Raw genomic sequence first — 21208 nt, forward strand, 5'->3', positions numbered from 1 at the left:
TTGGCTTTGACAGTTAGGATTGTTTATTTGCATCCAAACACTTGTTTTTCTCACTACGATATGACAAAACCATCCTTGCCCAGGCACACCCTCCTGGTTTTGGAAAATAAATATTTGAGGTTTTGGCACCAGCCGCCATATAAGATCTCACCAATCTAAGTCTAAGACTAGATCTCACTAATCTAAGTCTAAGACTAGATGTGACCAATCTAAGTCTAAGACTAGATGTGACCAATCCAAGTCTAAGACTAGATGTGACCAATCTAAGTCTAAGACTAGATGTGACCAATCCAAGTCTAAGACTAGATGTGACCAATCTAAGTCTAAGACTAGATCTGTCCAATCTAAGTCTATGAACTGATGAAGTCTACTTAGATGAGAGGTGAAAGATCTTCTAGTACAAACCAAACAGTCCAGTTGTGATGATTGAATGTCCTGAGAAAGATATTTTGGGAAATATTTCTCTTTAAGAAGGTGAAAGACTTGTAGAAATACAAAGTTGATCATACGTCTGACAAGGCTGAGGAAAGTTCAGTTGAGTTGTTGTTCCTTGAATCAGCACTTGATCTATTGTGTGGGACATCACCTGGCGTCTTCACAATCCCATTGAATGCAGTAGAACTAGCTAGAACAGTTTCAAAATCTGATAGGATCATCTCTTCTCTCAATGCATCAGAATCTTATGTTGTCTTTGTCTCAAATGATACAATATGCAGTTTTTCAAAGGTTTTTGTACATGACCTTCTGCACGTGTGCCATGGCGACATGTCAGAACGCTCTGCTGTTAAATTTGATCAGCGTCTTTTAAAAACAAACCTTTTAGAGGCGGCCAAAGCTCAAGTTAAACACGATGGTGTCCACAGAATAAATACATTTTTAACAGGTAACGGGAGGAATTTGTCACTTTTAACAAAGTTTTGGCCTGGATGCTAAAAATACTTTACAAACATAAATTCCCTCAATTTTGAGTACTTCTAAAGCAAAATGTGGTACACGTACCTTTAGTGAATCACTAATTAAATATTCAAACACAGTGTTACTGTTTAAACTCTGTATAATGTTACAGTGGCCTAAATATTAGATTTAGTTGTTCAAATAAAAAATCTGCCTCGTATTTAATGAATACTTGGGCCTACTACGCTACTGTATTTTAATAGTGGTACTTAGAGAGCCAGGTGTTTTCTGAGGTGGGGGAAAAGGTTTGAGAACCACAGTTCTAAAGCCTTCTGGGGAATGTATTTTCCACCGTTTGACATGATTTGAATGAACAAAACCAGAGTGAACATTTCAGTGATTGTGTGTAAAAGCTGCAAAGCTAACAGTTGGAATGTTAACAGTTTGCATGCGGGCTAGATCATGCCAAGGAACAATGGCAATCAAAGCACTTAACAGAAAACTACTGTAATAACCGGATGCAATAATAAGGAGTGCAATATTGGGATAGTGCAATATGGGAGGTGTGCAATACTGGGGGAGTGTCATGTGTGATCTCAAAACTAACTGATATACCTGCGCACTGTACACTCTAGTCACTGTATTGTCATATTCATACTGTATCTTTGTATGTATGTATGTATGTATGTATGTATGTATGTATGTATGTATGTATGTATGTATGTATGTATGTATGTATGTATGTATGTATGTATGTATGTATGTATATATGTATGTATGTATGTATGTATGTATGTATGTATGTATGTATGTATGTATGTATGTATATATGTTTGTATGTTTGTATGTATGTATGTATGTATGTATGTATATATGTAGGCAAGGCAAGGCAAGGCAACTTTATTTGTATAGCGCTTTTCATACACAAGGCAGACTCAAAGTGCTTCACAGACAACAAAGTGAAATGAAAGAAAATAAAAGCAAAATTAAAATGCAGACATGCAGATATGTATATATGTATATATGTATGTATGTATGTATGTATGTATGTATGTATGTATGTATGTATGTTTGTATGTATGTATGTATGTATGTATGCATGTATATATGTATGTATGTATATATGTATGTATGTATGTATGTATGTATGTATATATGTATGTATGTATGTATGTATGTATGTATATATGTTTGTATGTATGTATGTATGTATGTATGTATGTATGTATGTATTTATGTATGTATGTATGTATGTATATATGTATATATGTATGTATGTATGTATATATGTATGTATGTATGTATATATGTATGTATGTATGTATGTATATATGTATGTATGTATGTATGTATGTATATATGTATGTATGTATGTATGTATGTTTATATGTATGTATGTATATATGTATGTATGTATATATGTTTGTATGTATGTATATATGTATGTATGTATGTATGCATGTATGTATGTATATATCTATATATGTATGTATGTATGTATGTATATATGTATGTATGTAGGTATATATGTATGTATGTATGTATGTATGTTTATATGTATGTATGTATATATGTGTGTATGTATGTATGTATGTATGTATGTATGTATGTATGTATGTTTATATATATATGTATGTATGTATGTATGTATATATGTATGTATGTATGTATGTATGTATGTTTATATGTATGTATGTATATATGTATGTATGTATGTATGTATTGTGGATAATGCATATGTTTAAGAGTTATTTTTTTTCATTCATAATCATGTTTGAATCAGCTCATATGTTTCCATGTATACTCTGTATACCAGTTTCTCTTTGTCTTCAGATTGCCTGTTTAGACAGGGTCGTAAACCATCAGGAATGTGAACACAACCCCCAAGTCTCTCTTCTTATCAGTGTTGAGAGGAGGAGGAGGGGGGGGGGGGGGCTTTCTTTGTGTGAAAAGAGTTGCTTTTTCCTTTGGAATGCCAGATCAACTTGGGTTACGCATTTGGATGTGTTGTTCGAGGCTGGTCTCTATTCTCAAATATTTGACAATAAATTACAAAATACCTATTCTGTGCTTGGTGGTACCTTTGAGTTCAGTGTATATGTCATTAAGGAACTTGGGACTGACCAGCGTTTTACATCCCACTTGGAGAAACATCTGGTCAAACGCAACAGTATGTATGTATGTATATATGTTTGTATGTATGTATGTATGTATGTATGTATATATGTTTGTATGTATGTATATATGTATGTATGTATGTATGTATGTATGTATGTATGTATGTATGTATGTATGTATGTATGTATGTATGTATGTATGTATATGTTTGTATGTATGTATGTATGTATATGTGTATGTGTCCTGGGCATGACGTTAAAGTGCATCCGGCAGTGGAGGCTCTTCTTTGGGGGGTCTTGGGGCATTAGGAGGTTAACCTCTTAACTACTGTTACCCCAGGTGGCCCTTGGCAAAGGCCTAGTACCTGACTGCCCCCTAGCCAGGGATACGGCGAAGACCCGCTGCCTTGTGGGTAAGTCTAGGAAGACAAAGGCTAGGGGAGCACACCCTGAAAGAAAAGCAACGTGGTTGGCGGCACACGACAGGCGGTCCTCCAAAAAAACTGGAGCTCCGGCAGCCTCCTGCAACTGTGGAAGAGTGCCGGTCGTCCTGGGTTCCCCTTGCCACCGGATCCCACCCTCTCACAGTGAAGAAGTGCTGCTGGGACATGCGCACCCCCAGTGGCACTTTAAACAAGCTCCTCTACGCAGGTATTCATCTCTGCCTCGGTGAGACCAGCTACCGGAAATGAAACAAAGTCTGGTGGCGATGGGGTGTCTGATAACGGGAGCAGGTATGAATGCACCGGAAGCTTCTAGTCAGAACCCTGCACACCAGCGGTACAGGGCTATCTATGGTCGCTGGTAGCTGAAATTGAGTGGCAGCTGCTCTCGGCAGACCCCTGTACGCCTGAGCAGCCCTATTTAGGATTGCACTGCTCACCCCAACTGGGGAAAGGCCTAGAAAAGGTGGCCCAAACATTGCCCACTCAAAACCATCCTGGACAGGCTACCGCACCTGTCGGGAATTCCACTCCGCGGTCGAAATAAAGCAAATAAAATAATCCCTCTTAAACTGGCATCATGGAACATAAGGACACTCCTGGACACTAGCGTTACCACTGATAGACCCCAGCGCAGAACTGCACTCATTGCAGCAGAACTTAACTGCTACAATGTTGATATTGCTGCACTTAGTGAAACCAGACTCCTGGATGAAGGATCCCTGAAGGAAGAAGGTCAAGGTTACACTTTCTTCTGGAAAGGATACCCTCCAGGAGGGGAGCATCAGCACGGTGTGGGACTTGCAATAAAAAACAACCTCCTACCAAAACTCCCAGAAGCACCGGTTGGCATAAGTGAAAGGCTCATGTCACTCAGGATCCCTCTGGCTAAGAAAAGATATGCCACCCTTCTTAGTGCCTATGCACCGACGCTACCATCAAAGGAAGATGTTAAAGACCGCTTCTACCGGGCATTGGATGAGGCCCTCCGTCGCACACCTAAGGAGGACAAGATCTTTTTGTTGGGCGATTTCAATGCCAGAGTGGGGAAGGACAACAAGGTGTGGAGTGGTGTTATTGGCAGGCATGGTATTAGACAAGCCAATGCTAACGGCCTACGGCTGCTAAGCCTCTGTGCTGAGCATGACTTGACCATCACAAACACCATCTTCCAACTAAAAAATAAGCACAAAACATCCTGGATGCACCCACGCTCCAAACATTGGCACCTGATTGATTATACCATTGTGAGACGCTCAGACATAAAAGACGTATCACTAACTCGTGCAATGAGAGGAGCTGAGTGTTTGACCGACCACCGGCTCATCATAACCAGGCTCCGGCTGCAAGTACGCCCTGCTATCCGTCTTCAAAAGTCAGGGAAGAAGAGGCTTGACTGTACCCGGCTAGCAGATCCTATGGCTCGGGACAATCTCCGTCTCTCTCTGGCCAAAAACCTGGAAGACATCGAGCATATTCTGGAGAGTGATGATTCCATTGACGACAAATGGACCTCTATCAGCTCCAGGCTCTATGAGGCAGCATCCCAATCCATTGGCTATAAGCGCAGAAAGCATCAGGACTGGTTTGATGACAACACAGCCACAATAACCACCATGCTCAAATACATGCACACAGCACACAATGCTGTACTCAACAACCCCACTTCAGCTGTGCTCCGACAGCAATGGCAAACATCCAGAAGGGAGGTGCAGTCAAAATTGCGTGCCCTGAAGAATGAGTGGTGGATATCAAAGGCAGCTGAAATACAATCTCATGCCAACAAAAATGATATGCACAACTTTTACGATGCAATGAAAACCATCTACGGCCCAAGAAACTGCGCTGTCTCCCCGCTAAAGTCTAACGATGGTACAACCCTCATAAAAGACCAGAAGCTCATCACCAAAAGATGGGCAGAACATTTTGAAACTCTGCTAAATCAGCCCGCCCCAACAGACCCCTCAGTTCTGGAGGAACTACCTGACTACCCAACCATCCATGACCTTGACCTTCCACCAACCTTTGGAGAGGTTAAGAGTGCAATAAGGTCTCTGAAAGACAACAAGACCCCTGGTCCTGACAGCATCCCTGCAGAGATCTTCAAGCAAGGAGGCTACCTTTCCATCCGTGCCCTTTTCCTTGTCATCAGCAAAAGTGTGGAAGCATGAAACTGTCCCTCAGCAGTGGAGAGATGCCAATATTATCACCATCTACAAAGGAAAGGGGGACAAGTCCCTCTGTGGCAACAGTCGTGGCATTTCACTTCTGGCTGTTGCTGGTAAAGTCTTGGCTAAAGTTATGCTACACAGGCTGGTAAACAACATCACGGAAGACCTGTAGCCGGAGTCACAATGTGGTTTCAGGAAGAACAGGAGCACTGTGGACATGGTGTTCACTACACGGTAGCTTCAGGAGAAGTGTAGGGAGCAGCACCAGGACCTCTTTGTTGCTTTTATTGATCTGTCGAAGGCTTTTGACACTGTCAACAGGGAGCTTCTCTGGAATATCCTCCTGAAGTTCGGCTGCCCACAGAAGTTTGTCAACATCCTAAGGCAATTTCATGAAGGGATGATGTCACGTGTGACTATTGGCGGCCAGGAATCAGAACTCTTTAAGGTGTGCACCGGTGTACGCCAGGGATGTGTTCTTGCTCCAGTCTTGTTTTATATCTTCCTCCTGTGTGTGACACTGCTGCTTCATGAGAGGATCAAGAAGGGCAGTGGCGTTACCATCGACTTCTGACTTGACGGGAACCTGTTTAACATCCGGAGGCTCCGAGCAGTCACAAAAGTCACACCAGTGCAACTCATCGAAGTCCAATACGCAGATGACTGCGCAGTTGTGGCCCACACACCGGAAGCGCTGCAAGCTACCCTCTCAGCCGCTGCAAGTGCTTATGGCAGACTGGGCCTCTCTGTCAACGTTGCAAAAACCGAGGTAATATGCCAGTGGGCATCCACTCCTCCACCTCATCCACCAACCTTCACCATCGACAATAAACCACTAGCAGTAGAGGACTCTTTCAAATACCTTGGCAGCTTTCTCTCTGACGATTGCAGTATCGACAGGGAGGTTCAAAACCGGATCAAGCAGGCGTCAGCATCTTTTGGCAGACTCAGGGGAAGGGTCTTCCAGAACAAAGACCTTAAGCTACATACCAAGGTAGCGGTCTATTTAGCTGTGGTCATGACGACCCTCCTCTATAGCTGTGAAGCGTGGACCCTGTACAGCCGCCACCTCAGGATGCTGGAGGCCTTCCACATCAGGTGCTTACAATGCATCCTGGGGATATCCTGGAAGGAGAGAGTCCCCCACACTGAAATACTCTGCAAGACCAACTGCACCAGTGTGGAGGCTACAGTCACCCATCACCAACTTCGCTGGCTAGGCCACGTTATCAGGATGCCAGAAGAACGCTTACCACGCAAGGTGCTTTATGGTCAGCTTCATCTTGGTCACCGCTTGGCAGGAGGCCCAAAAAAGCGTTATAAAGATCAAATGAAGACTGTCATGAAGAAATGCGGCCTGAACCCGACCCAGCTGGAGGACACTGCAGTCCAACGTTCCACCTGGCGGCAGCTCCTCCAACAAGGAGTTCATAAGCTTGAGGAGGGCCGAAGTGGTCAACGAGCCAGGAAGCGTCAAAGAAGGCATGAAGCCATTGCCACACCTGCACCCCCAGTCAGTGCCCTCACCTGCTCTGTTTGCGGCAGATCATGTGGATCACGGATTGGACTATTCAGCCACATGAGGACTCACAAAGCATAGAGATGGATTGTCGTCATCGGATACGATGGACAACCTGAAGATGTGTATATGTATGTATGTATGTATGTATGTATATATGTATGTATGTATGTATATATATGTATGTATGTAAAACACTGTGTCTTATAAAATAAATAAATGATAAATGGGTTATACTTGTACAGCGCTTTTCTACCTTCAAGGTACTAAAGCGCTTTGACAGTATTTCCACATTCACCCATTCACACACACATTCACACACACATTCACACACTGATGGTGGGAGCTGCCATGCAAGGCGCTACCAGCAGCCATCAGGAGCAAGGGTGAAGTGTCTTGCCCAAGGACACAACGGACGTGACTAGGATGGTAGAAGGTGGGGATTGAACCCCAGTAACCAGCAACCCTCCGATTGCTGGCACGGCCACTCTACCAACTTCGCCACGCCGTCTTGATGCCCAAGACAAATTTCTCCTCGGAGACAATAAAGCTAATTATTATTATTATTATTATTATTATAAATATCCATGACTGTTGGGTTTGTAAGGACACAATTGGGTAGCATGCTAACTGTTAGCATCCTCTAGGATACAAATAAAGTAAGTATAATGTTTTAGTTATCCTCTCTTGTGAAGTCAGTAACTGGAGGTTACTTATGTGTCACCGTTATGTTTCTGCATCTGCTCTCCAATGATGTGCTAGCAGGTCTAGAAGTTTCTGCATCTGCTCTCCAATGATGTGCTAGCAGGTCTAGAATTTTCTGCATCTGCTCTCCAATGATGTGCTAGCAGGTCTAGAAGTTTCTGCATCTGCTCTCCAATGATGTGCTAGCAGGTCTAGAAGTTTCTGCATCTGCTCTCCAATGATGTGCTAGCAGCTCTAGAAGTTTCTGCATCTGCTCTTCAATGATGTGCTAGCAGGTCTAGAAGTTTCTGCATCTGCTCTCCAATGATGTGCTAGCAGGTCTAGAAGTTTCTGCATCTGCTCTCCAATGATGTGCTGGTCTAGAAGTTTCTGCATCTGCTTTCCAATGATGTGCTGGTCTAGAAGTTTCTGCATCTGCTCTCCAATGATGTGCTAGCAGGTCTAGAAGTTTCTGCATCTGCTCTCCAATGATGTGCTGGTCTAGAAGTTGATCTTTTGTTGCGACAAAGCGGTCACAGAATACCCAGTCAGCAAAGCACACAAGTAGAGCAATGCTTAGGTTTCAATTTGATCTCCATCCATCCATCCATCCATTTTCTACCGCTTATTCCCTTCGGGGTCGCGGGGGGCGCTGGAGCCTATCTCAGCTACAATCGGGCGGAAGGCGGGGTACACCCTGGACAAGTCGCCACCTCATCGCAGTTCAATTTGATCTCCTATCTGCTAAGTGCTGCTACCTTTTGGCCCTGGCTGGGAAAAACAAGACATGACTTCATAACAAGGCACTCCTCTCATGAGCTCATCTCCAAACCAGTCCTTACTGGTTTCAACTGCATTTGCATTATTAGCAGCAGGGGAGGAGACAGCATTACAGAGATAACTAAGCCAAGATATGAGTCAATATTAGGGCTAACTCATGTGAGGAATCACAAAAATGTATAAACACGGTATATTTGGTGCTCTTTAACCGTGGATGTTACCTGCCAAAACTCCACAAACACACAAATATGTTCTTACTAACGCCCAACAAAAAAACAACCCTATTTTCCAGACTATAGTGCATATCGGTTTATAAGCCGGACCCACTCAATTTTAGGGGAAAAAATATGTTTCTATATATTAGTCGCACCAGACTATAAGCCGCATATATATATCCATCCATTCATTTTCTACCGCTTGTCCCTTTCGGGGTCGCGGGGGGTGCTGGAGCCTATCTCAGCTGCATTCGGGCGAAAGGCGGGGTACACCCTGGACAAGTCACCACCTCATCAACACAGACAACATTCACACACTATGGACCATTTAGTGTTGCCAATCAACCTATCCCCAGGTGCATGTCTTTGGAGGTGGGAGGGGCCTATCCCCAGGTGCATGTCTTTGGAGGTGGGAGGGGCCTATCCCCAGGTGCATGTCTTTGGAGGTGGGAGGGGCCTATCCCCAGGTGCATGTCTTTGGAGGTGGGAGGGGCCTATCCCCAGGTGCATGTCTTTGGAGGTGGGAGAGGCCTATCCCCAGGTGCATGTCTTTGGAGGTGGGAGGGGCCTATCCCCAGGTGCATGTCTTTGGAGGTGGGAGGGGCCTATCCCCAGGTGCATGTCTTTGGAGGTGGGAGGGGCCTATCCCCAGGTGCATGTCTTTGGAGGTGGGAGGAGCCTATCCCCAGGTGTATGTCTTTGGAGGTGGGAGGGGCCTATCCCCAGGCGCATGTCTTTGGAGGTGGGAGGGGCCTATCCCCAGGTGCATGTCTTTGGAGGCGGGAGGAAGCTGGAGTAGAACCCACGCCATCACGGGGGAGAACATGCAAACTCCACACAGAAAGATCCCGAGTCCGGGATTGAACTAAGGACCTTATACGCTGTGAAATTAGTTATTTACACAGAAATATTATGTAAATGTTTATTTCCATACTTAATTGTTTCCAAACGGTGTCTGTAACACGGCAGTAAAACGGCTGATCAAACAAAACAGAAGTCATGGTCATGGACCCACTAGCTGCACAAGCTAGCTCTCCAATCAGCTAAACAGACTCAATAACTCCGCGGTGACATTTTGATGAATTTACTGAGGAATTTGTCAAAGTGAAACAATACGAAAAGAATGCCATTGTAAGTTAATGAACGTGTTAGCATATTAGCTAATGCTAGCGACGTTCGCTTGATTACATTATGCTAGCTTGTACTAATATGGATGAAAACACTCATCGAACATCACACATGGGACGGTTTAGTAAGTATGAATTGTTTTAGTTATATTGTAACACAAACAAATCCATACGAGTAGGAAAACTATGGACGGCTAGAAGACAAATCGGCACGTCTACTTCCGGTTGAAAGTGCTAAATGGAAGGACACTGCAGCAACTACAGTGAGCGAACGAATGATGGCGCCATTGCACAAACAATAACACACTTTTTCAATATCTTTGCTTATTTTTTTGTTTGTTTTTAAACTATTTGCATTATGGCCGTCAGCAAAAAAATAAATAAATAACTGCACCGTTTTATAAGCCACAGGGTTTAAAGCATAGGAAGAAAGTAGCAGCTTGCAGTCCGGAATTTACGGTACTTTTGTCAATTAAAAAAGCGATTCACAAGTAAAAAAAAAAAAAAAAATGTTCTGCAAGTAATAAAACATTTTGCAAGTATAAAAAACAGCTTCAATTAAAAAAAATATTTGTAGGTAAAAAATACGATTTTCTTCAGTGTAAAACTTTTCGTTGTAAAATTCCACCCTTTTGTTAGTAATATTCCATCTTACATCTTCCAAGTCTGGCAAGTTAAGCCGGACAACAAAAAGAGCGATATGTGATTGATGGCACACGTCCATGAAGGTGGATCCTCTAAATCCATGAAGGTGGATCCTCTAAATCCATGAAGGTGGATCCTCTAAATCCATGAAGGTGGATCCTCTAAATCCATGAAGGTGGATCCTCTAAATCCATGAAGGTGGATCCTCTAAATCCTGGCTTGTGTCTCCACAGTTTGACCTCAAGCAGCTCATGACTTCAGCCAATGGAAGCCAAAGCCTCAGTCCAATCCACAAACAGCCTTTACAGTCTCCCGCCAGCAGTGCGCTGGAGCAGTCACCTGGCAGCAGTGCTGCAGGTGCGCTGGAGCAGTCACCCGGCAGCAGTGCTGCAGGTGCGCTGGAGCAGTCACCCGGCAGCAGTGCTGCAGGTGCGCTGGAGCAGTCACCCGGCAGCAGTGCTGCAGGTGCGCTGGAGCAGTCACCCGGCAGCAGTGCTGCAGGTGCGGTGGAGCAGTCACCTGTGGACCGGACCAAAAGTTTCTTCCACGACGAGTCGGAGCCGCTACTCCGCTGCGACTCCACCTCCAGCAAGGACTCGGCCCTCAGCAGGAACGGCTCCTTCATCACCAAAGGTGACTAGATGAGGGATTAGATGAGGGATTGATTAGTCATTTGAATTGTACAGCTTTCTTCCATCATATTGAGCAGAGCATCACATGAAATATTAGCTACTTTGCATCTGTTGTCCTAAGGCAGGCACCATAAAAACACACATTTACAGACAATATCATTCTACTATAAATATTGACAATAAAACAATCCACATAAGATGAACAGCTGAGCATGCACATTACACTTGGGTACAAGACATTAACCCTGCTAGTGTCTCTAATTGTCATTAACCCTGCTAGTGTCTCTAATTGTCATTAACCCTGCTAGTGTCTCTAATTGTCATTAACCCTGCTAGTGTCTCTAATTGTCATTAACCCTGCTAGTGTCTCGAATTGTCATTAACCCTGCTAGTGTCTCTAATTGTCATTAACCCTGCTAGTGTCTCTAATTGTCATTAACCCTGCTAGTGTCTCTAATTGTCATTAACCCTGCTAGTGTCTCTAATTGTCATTAACCCTGCTAGTGTCTCTAATTGTCATTAACCCTGCTAGTGTCTCTAATTGTCATTAACCCTGCTAGTGTCTCTAATTGTCATTAACTCTGCTAGTGTCTCGAATTGTCATTAACCCTGCTAGTGTCTCGAATTGTCATTAACCCTGCTAGTGTCTCGAATTGTCATTAACCCTGCTAGTGTCTCTAATTGTCATTAACCCTGCTAGTGTCTCTAATTGTCATTAACCCTGCTAGTGTCTCGAATTGTCATTAACCCTGCTAGTGTCTCGAATTGTCATTAACCCTGCTAGTGTCTCGAATTGTCATTAACCCTGCTAGTGTCTCTAATTGTCATTAACCCTGCTAGTGTCTCTAATTGTCATTAACCCTGCTAGTGTCTCTAATTGTCATTAACCCTGCTAGTGTCTCTAATTGTTGTCCAAAGGCCAATGATTGTACTTGCTAAGAATATTACAATAATGGTAGTGATGGGTCTTAAGGTGTCCTGTGTAGCATCACACCAAGTAGTTCACATGTCAACATCACTTTTGCTGATTCCAAAGTCAAAAAAGTTCTTATATGATTCAAATGTGAAATTTGAATTTGTCATTTTGTAAACAAGATACTTAAAAGTTAGGTTTGAATTAAAGACCACACCCAAATACTTCAAAGGGTCCACACCCAAATACTTCAAAGGGTCCACTACATCTAAACATATATCCATGACTCAAACAGATGGCTGTGGGTCTTTAGATACCTCCCGTGAAGAAAACATTCAAACATTATGCAATGCAGTCTGCGGAAAATGATGGAAAGTGCCACTCTACATAGCAACTGAGGCTGTGGTCAAAGTTGGAGTTGCCACACTTTGAAGAATGTTCAACACTCTACTGCCATCTGGCTACTGAAGTGGATAGTGCATAATGAATACTTGTCACCTAGACCAGTAGTCCTTCAACTGTGGTACGCAGGCTCCATCTAGTGGTGCACCTTGAGTAAAGTACAGTGTTTTACTTTCCTCTATTCAAATACAGTGTTACTGTTCAAACATTGTGTCATGTTAGTGGCCAAAAATATGACATCTACTTCAAATCAAATCAAACTTTATTTATACTGCACTTTTCATGCACAAGCAAGTGGCAAACACAAAGTGCTGTAGAAAACACAACAGCAATAACAATAAGGAAACACACACACACACACACACGCACACACACACACACACCACTAGTGGCAATAAGAAACACCTTCACCGCAGAATAATTCACATGTAAAATATTGTACAAAAGATGAACTATATGTAAAAATCTAATATAAATATTATATGAATAAGTTATTAAAAACATAACATTGAGAGAATAAGAGTAGAACTATTAATGATTCAGATAGAACACAACACAATCAAATAAAAGCATGATTAAAGAGGTGTGTCTTTAGCTTTTCAACACTCTCTGCAGTTCATCTTTTCCGGGTGATGGTAGCTAATCAAGTATCGTGGGTGAGTCTGGAACGTGCTTTACTCCCTCCACCACATAGGTTAGTTTTTACTCCCTCCACCACATAGGTTAGTTTTTACTCCCTCCACCACATAGGTTAGGTTTTACTCCCTCCACCACATAGGTTAGGTTTTACTCCCTCCGCCACATAGGTTAGGTTTTACTCCCTCCGCCACATAGGTTAGGTTTTACTCCCTCCGCCACATAGGTTAGGTTTTACTCCCTCCGCCACATAGGTTAGGTTTTACTCCCTCCGTCACATAGGTTAGGTTTTACTCCCTCCGCCACATAGGTTAGGTTTTACTCCCTCCGCCACATAGGTTAGGTTTTACTCCCTCCGCCACATAGGTTAGGTTTTACTCCCTCCGCCACATAGGTTAGGTTTTACTCCCTCCGCCACATAGGTTAGGTTTTACTCCCTCCACCACATAGGTTAGGTTTTACTCCCTCCACCACATAGGTTAGGTTTTACTCCCTCCACCACATAGGTTAGGTTTTACTCCCTCCGCCACTTTGGTTAGGTTTTACTCCCTCCACCACATAGGTTAGGTTTTACTCCCTCCACCACATATGTTAGGTTTTACTCCCTCCGCCACATAGGTTAGGTTTTACTCCCTCCACCACATAGGTTAGGTTTTACTCCCTCTGCCACATAGGTTAGGTTTTACTCCCTCCACCACATAGGTTAGGTTTTACTCCCTCCACCACATAGGTTAGGTTTTGGCCAGAGTTTGTTTGCAACATAACTGAAAGAGTGATTTATATTTTGGAGTTTGACTCCCTGATCTCCACAGTAGCGAGTCATAATGAAGGGTGTTCTCCCCCCCACAGTAGCGAGTCATAATGAAGGGTGTTCTCCCCCCACAGTAGCGAGTCATAATGAAGGGTGTTCTCCCCCCCACAGTAGCGAGTCATAATGAAGGGTGTTCTCCCCCCCACAGTAGCGAGTCATAATGAAGGGTGTTCTCCCCCCCACAGTAGCGAGTCATAATGAAGGGTGTTCTCCCCCCCACAGTAGCGTGTCATAATGAAGGGTGTTCTCCCCCCCACAGAGAAGAAAGACACTGTGCTTCGACAAGTTCGCCTTGACCCTTGCGACCTCCAGCCCATCTTTGACGACATGCTGCACATTCTCAACCCTGACGAGCTGCACATCATCGAGCGCATCCCTGCCGCCGAGGACAGGCTGGACCAGCTTTTTGAGATCGCCGGCATCAAGAGTCAGGAGGCCAGTCAGACCCTGTTGGACTCGGTCTACAGCCACCTTCCTGACCTTTTGTAGAGGCGTGCCCAAACTCAGACGCTTGGAAACATGATCTACTTCCTGCAATGATCTTTACTCTCCGCTTCTTCGCCTTCTCCTTATCATTATTCCTTCAGCCAGCATGAGCCAGGGTCCAATCCAAATGTTCAAAAAAGGCTTTGTCTCCACCAAATGTACGGACTACACACCCATTGTTGGTATAGAGCAGGGGTGTCCAAACCTCTTGACTTGGGGGCCACATTGGGCTAAAAAAATGGGCCGAAAGCATGTAAAGTAACAATGAATAAATTAATTAATGACTATATATATATTTGTATGTATGTATAAATATACATACACACACACATATATAGACATACATACACATGTATACATATACACATATAGTGTATATGCAAATACACTCACATATATATACTGTATGTATATATATATATATATATATATATATATATATATATATATATATATATATATATATATATATATATATATATATATATATATACATACATATACACATCTACATATATACAAATATACACATATATTTGTTTTAATGAAAATGATGGCTAAACAAATAATATAATTGTTATTAAGAGTATGTGAAAGTTGGACTCCTAACTTGTTTACTTCCGTGACAGCCTTCTTTAAATGTTATCAAGCAGCTAAAATGCACCAAACGTGGGTAAATGTAGAGAAAGGGTTTGACATTTTCCCACAATGCATTGTCATGAACTGGGTGTAATTTACAATTTTTTATGGTGCTTTTTTATAATATCTAGAAAGTTCACTGAGCAGGTTGTGCTATGTGTGACCATGTGTGTTGACCTTTTGTGTTGGTTGCATTTTTTTTAGCGCCATGACTAGGGAAGGTTGTTTGGATTGGGTCATAAAAGTGTATGCTGTTTTCACTTCAACGCACAATTCATGGTCATTGTCCTGATCCACACACGTTGTCCACAAGATAGTGGAACATTTGCAACACATTGTCAGATATTTAAAATGAATTTGAAATGACCCTTGGAGTCAGACTTCTTATTAAACTCATGATGTCTTACGGGTCCAAATGAAGACGCACTTGGCCCACGGGCCCTAGTTTGGACACCCCTGCTGTAGCAGATGGTTAATACAATGAAACCCGCTTATGTCGACAGCTCGTCTAACGTATGTCCTGTTTCTGTTCTGCTTATTACTAAAACTTCCAAATAAAAAGTATGGCACATTTACAAAAGCTTTATTGCCTTTGCAGTCAAGACACACAACAAAATAAGTGCAGTGTTTCACATTTGTGTTGCACCGCCACAAGTAAATGTGGCGCTCGCTCATAAACTAAGTATATCGGGACTGACTGTCGGTGTACAGTAGGGAAGGGATTCATTTTACAATGCAGTCTGCTGAAAATGTTGGAAAGTGCCACTCCACACAGCAACTGACGCTGTGGTCAAAGTTGGAATTGCCACAAAACACTATTTAAGATGTTCAACGCTCTCCTGCGATCTGGTAGCTAAAGTGGATAGTGCTACCACCTACATTTGTCACGTTTCATGTGTCAGGTAAACCCCGTTCCTACTGTAGCTTGTCATTTTAACTCCGTCGAGTAGGCGGCGGCCTTTATTCTAACAGCCAAAGCAGGATGGATCCATGTTGCCAACTATACAGCGACTTACAAGTACCATAACGCGTGAGTATTTTGAGATAAAGCCATCTTTTGTCTTTTTTCTTATGCTTTAAGTGGCTAGCATCATTTGAGTTACGAGACTCCCCGCCATTAGATGGTGAAACACTGATTGGACATGAGAGCGTTTTGAGTTACACGCTCGGTCGTGGAAGCAATTGAGCTTGTTGAGGTGTTAACGAATGACTCCTTTTGGAAAAAAGCAACTAGCAACAAATGTTGCTACTTCTTGGGGGTTTTATTGGGCGTCATGGCGACGACATAAACGCACCAATGGCTCTTAAAGAGCAGCAGGTGCTACTTTCCCTCAATGAAACAATTCACTTCATTTGATGTTTATTAGGGCTGGGAGTCTTTGGGCACCACGCCATTCCATTCCATTCTTAGAGGTAAACATTCCAGTCTCCATTCAAAATAATACTTTTTAATAACACTGGCTGTCAGCTCTAGCATTCATTTGCATTCCTCCATAAAATACATCAACATCTCTGATAAATGTCTATCTTACGCAAGAGAAAGCTGCTTTGGTTTTGCAAAAATTCTACCCAAACATTTATTCAAATCAAATACAAATAACCCAGCAGGCACAAAACATCAAAACAACGTTGAGAACTTTTTGAATGAGGTCCTGATGTTGAGCAACTCAAACATAACGTTGCTTTTTCACCACCTTTAATCAATTGTGACGTTGATTTGACCATTGAGATGTGCTCATTTCCCAACCAATATTCTACAATCAATCAATCAATGTTTATTTATATAGCCCTAAATCACAACGTTGAAACAACATGCTTTTTCACCTCGTTTATTGAATGTCACTTTGTGACGTTGAAATGTGGTCATTTCTAAACCAACAACGTGGATCCAATGTTGGACATCAATGTTGTCTCAATTGACAAATACAAGTCATTTGTAAGGTTGTTTCAAAGTCACTTTTTGTCAGGGTGTGTTGTTGACCAACCCCAAGATGCAGAGAAGGCATCGTGCGAGAAAACATGATTTAATGTCCAAAATATAAAAAAATAAAGAAAAGACACAAACCAGGAACTAGGAATGGACAAACTGGAAACAGCAAACAGGGACTAGGAACAAAAAGACAGTAAGCTACAAAATATAGCTTACCGCATACAGCTACACTGATATCCACACGACAGGTCGGAACGACATTAATCCAGCACTGACTGGAGGGGAAGGCAGGTTTAAATAGCAGCTGGCTGATTGACACCAGGTGTGGCCAGGTGCCAATCAGCCACAGCTGAGGGGACAGCACTCAGAGAGACAATCAAGAAACTGAACCAAAATAAGAGTGCTGACAGGAAATAAAACAAACACAGAGGAAAAACTAAAACTTAACCAAACTGTCAGGGACAAGCCTGACACTTTTAAAGGACATGTATGTCAAATCAACGTTGTATCGATGTCTTGTGCCTGCTGGGAAGGCAACAAGAGAAGTATCAAACACTTATCTTTTGTCAAGTAAATCTGTCATTTGCCTGAGTGTCTGGAATGGGCCGATTTATAAACAATTGTTTTGTTTTTTTAATCGATTAAGAATCACAAATAGGAATTGTGATTCATTTGAAAATCTAATTTTTTTGAAACCCCTCATGTTTACAAACATTTGTTATGCTTTTCATGTTTTTTTCTACTCACAACCTACAATTACATGCGTCATGGCCAATTATGCAAATTAACGACCTAGACTGCAGTCCTACAGGAGTCACTGAAATATATCAAATATGAAAAATCCGAATAAAAATATGCACAAATCGTAGGTACCAAAAACCTTAATTATTCAAGCACTAGTGTGTTGCTACCACTTATGTCGACAGCAGTCAGTCACGCGGGGGGACGTCGACACAAGCGGGTTACACTGTACTCTGTTGCTATACAAAGACAATGATTGACCTCCCAACTGTTTTGTTGTCTTTATATAAACAAAGATAAAGACAAAACAACATTTAAGATACATACTTTTTTCATTGTGGAGTGACAATCTGCTGGATCCAGCAAGTCAAAAGCACTAAATCAGGTTGAACTGCACTTTTGTTTGTTTTCAGACGCTGGTGTAAACAAACATTCAGTAGTTATGCAATTCTTTTTCCAGGTGTGCAACGTATGTGCCTGAACACCATTTACCCGTTTACTCATTGTTTCCACTCTTGGCTAGCTGGCTGCTCTGGAACCAAAGCCGTAATTATTGTTTTTATATGCAAATAATCCAATCCAACATACAGTAGGGGAAGGGATTCATATGGTTGGGTGGATCTCGCATGAGAGGAAGAGGATGGGGGGCATGCTACGTAGCAACTCACACTGTGGCCAAAGTTGGAATTGCCACACAACACATTTCAAGATATTCAAAACACTACTGCCATTCACCCCTCTCAATTTGTCACGTTGTGTGTGTCAGGTAAACAAATGGGGCCACATAAATCCCCTTCCTAGAAGTAGCATTGTGGATCTTGAATCATGATATCATATGTTTCACTGTCTATTTTGAGTTGAAATATCATCAGGTGTGTGCATTTTCTAACATTACAGTTGTCCCCTCGTCACATAACGCTTCAAATATTGCATTACGGATTTTTTTTTTAATATATAAAAATGACGTGCATTCAAGTAAAACATTTAAACAATGTTACTGTAACATTCTGACAATAAAATTGCATTCGTGACCAGATATCGGGCTCTTTTTAAAAAAACGCAAGCCAATAATAATTAATCTCAAATTAAAAGTGCAATTGTTTTGATGTAACTTGGGAAAACATTTGACTGCACTATTGAATGATTCCTAATGTCATGTCCGGAACCAATTAAGGGAGGGACGGCCTCGCATATGACCTTGAATTATGATGATTAAATAGCACTGGTAAAAAGTTGATGAAAGTGTAAATGAGCAAATATTGGAGGTAAAGCGATACATGCCTTCATTCACTTCCATCCCAAATGGGATCATTTTTCTGCTCCTTTTTGTCAATTTAAGACAGAATTTAGCAAGAAAACAGCAAAAATGGTAAAAAGAAAAAAAAGGGTTAGGGTTAGGGTTAGGGGTTAGGGTTAGGTTTTTGGGGGTGAGATAGAGAGAGAGAGAGAGAGAGAGAGAGAGAGAGAGAGAGAGAGAGAGAGAGAAATTGGGAAGGGGATGCACGGTCCAATCAACCCTCCGCCAAGTTGGGCTCCGCCAGACGCAGAACCCCCCGGAAGTCCCTGAAGGAGGCAAACCAGACAACACCCACAAAATTAGACCATTTGCTCCCCATTTAGACACCAACCCGAAATATGGGGATTGTGTGGTAGGCCCGTCCATCTTTGGAACCAGCGTGTCAGCCCGTCAGTGGGGAACCTCCAAGTCACCGCACCGACCTCTGTGGCTGGCTGGACACCGACGGGTGTGCGCGAGCTGTGGTCAGGAGGCACGATGCGTTCAGCGCTCAGTCGTCTCGTCCTCTCCGTCTCAGGTCGCCTGCAGGTGGGAGGGGGTCCACCACAAGTCGCACTCTGTACCTGGGGCGCGCGGGGTCCGATGTTCCTGGGTCTCGGTTCACTCACGGGCCATCTGCATTCTCGCCTTCGTCTGCCGTCTTGCGTCACAGGAGCGGAGCAGGAAGCTTCTGCGTGTGTGTCGGACTGCGGAGACATCAGGACAGCCGGCGCCAAGCAGGAAGGAGGAGGGAACTCGCCGCCAATCTCCACCATGGCCTGAGGAATCTGGGATGCAGAGACAGGCGTCTTCGCCCCGGCGCCATCGCTCCGTCCTGGTGGAACAGCTCGTGCGTTGTGGCCTTTGGGTGTCACCACCAGCGAAGCTATTTGGCTCTCCGCCAGTTGTAGGGTGTCAAAGGTCATCTTTGTGCCAAACTTTTTTCTGGCCCAGTTAGAAGCAATAAAAAAGGAAGACCTCCAGTTGTAGCCAATTACAGGAGTCAGCTCGTCCTTCACAATTTGTAATGATATTACGTAATGCTTCTTTAAAATGTCCATTGTAGCCTCTGCCCAATTTTTGGCATTAATGGCAATACAAGCCTGTGTGTCGGCATTGTTTAATGCAGGCCTGATCCTATTGGCCAGTGCATTTGCCATTTTAAAAATAGTCTGTGGCTGTTCAGACTTATTAATGTTTTCCAAATGATGCAAAACTGTGATGATGTTTTGCATGCATTTAATTTTGAGGCCGAAATTGTTGTCTTGGAGCCCATCTCCGTTCTGATTGTTATTGCCTGCTGTTTGGCCGGGGCGTGACTCAGAGTTTCGGCCACGCCCATCTTCATCTGATTGGCCAGAGCGCGACACAGAGTTGAGGCCGCGCCCTTATTCATCGGCGCTGGCAGTTAGCCAAAATGGTGGCGCCGCATGGCTTGTGTTATTGCCACAAGCCATGAACGAAGGGTTTTGACTTTTCGAAAACCCAAACATTGTTAAAAATATAAAGCAGGCAATGCGGAGGTATTTTGTCAATGTGTCAATGGGCAGGTAAAATAGAAAAATGAAAAATTCAAATTTCGAAAAAATAGTACTATTTATTTGCAAATATCAACTGTGACAAATCCTAGCAACGTTTCGGCATTAAACCTTCATCAGGCGAGATAAGTCACAGAAAATAGTCTAAAGAAAAAGTTCAAAAAGCTTACTAGAGGTCGGGAATCTGCTTTCATCGAACACTCCGGGCTTATGACAAACTTTTCTTCGAGGCAGGAAGAGAGACCAGAACTGCCTGCCGCCGATTGGTCAAGCAGGAGACATGCATTATGGGTAATGTAGTCTAATGACACTCAGTGGAAAAAACCAGCTTCCTGAAGCGCCCTGTCTGTATATTTTGCGTGTGCCATCTGGTGGATAAAACCAGTGACTACAGTGCACTGCATCTCAATCAAAATAACACTGCCTAATCCACAAATAATGACTAAAATATAATATAAATCACCTTAAATTATGTTCTATCCCCATGGAATATAGAAAAGACATAATTAGGTGGCAGAGAACTTAATCCCTAGACCCATAATTGTGACCCAGCATATTTTATAACCTAATACTTATTCCTTGAAAAAATTGTGATACAAGTTATAACAA

The 21208-nt window shown here is 42.8% G+C and overlaps 2 protein-coding genes across 3 annotated transcripts in view; one reads left to right on the plus strand and one right to left on the minus strand.

Moving 5' to 3' along the window:
- tnfrsf21 (tumor necrosis factor receptor superfamily, member 21) overlaps nucleotides 1-14872 on the plus strand; it is a 79388-nt gene extending 64516 nt beyond the window's left edge. The window contains exons 5-6 of one of the 2 annotated variants that reach the window (XM_062043295.1): nucleotides 10829-11228; nucleotides 14249-14872. In XM_062043295.1, coding sequence (XP_061899279.1) covers nucleotides 10829-11228; nucleotides 14249-14478 — 630 coding nt within the window. In that variant the 3' untranslated portion in view covers nucleotides 14479-14872. The remainder of the gene's footprint in view (nucleotides 1-10828; nucleotides 11229-14248) is intronic. The other variant, XM_062043296.1, reaches the window with a different exon arrangement.
- A 4370-nt stretch (nucleotides 14873-19242) lies between these two features.
- LOC133645897 (uncharacterized) lies at nucleotides 19243-20463 on the minus strand. Its single transcript, XM_062040827.1, has 2 exons — nucleotides 19691-20463; nucleotides 19243-19604 (listed from the first exon to the last, which is right to left on the minus strand). Exons 1-2 carry the CDS (start codon nucleotides 20294-20296, stop codon nucleotides 19596-19598), a joined length of 615 nt encoding a protein of 204 aa, XP_061896811.1. The 5' UTR covers nucleotides 20297-20463; the 3' UTR covers nucleotides 19243-19595.
- Between the last annotated feature and the right edge of the window lie 745 nt (nucleotides 20464-21208).

This window comes from Entelurus aequoreus, linkage group LG03, assembly GCF_033978785.1.
Source record: "Entelurus aequoreus isolate RoL-2023_Sb linkage group LG03, RoL_Eaeq_v1.1, whole genome shotgun sequence".
In the NCBI taxonomy this organism is placed as follows: Eukaryota; Metazoa; Chordata; class Actinopteri; order Syngnathiformes; family Syngnathidae; genus Entelurus; species Entelurus aequoreus.

Bases quoted from the DNA above. Each gene is read 5' to 3' on its own strand.
- LOC133645897 (XM_062040827.1), bottom strand. From the start codon at position 20,296: ATGCAAAACATCATCACAGTTTTGCATCATTTGGAAAACATTAATAAG.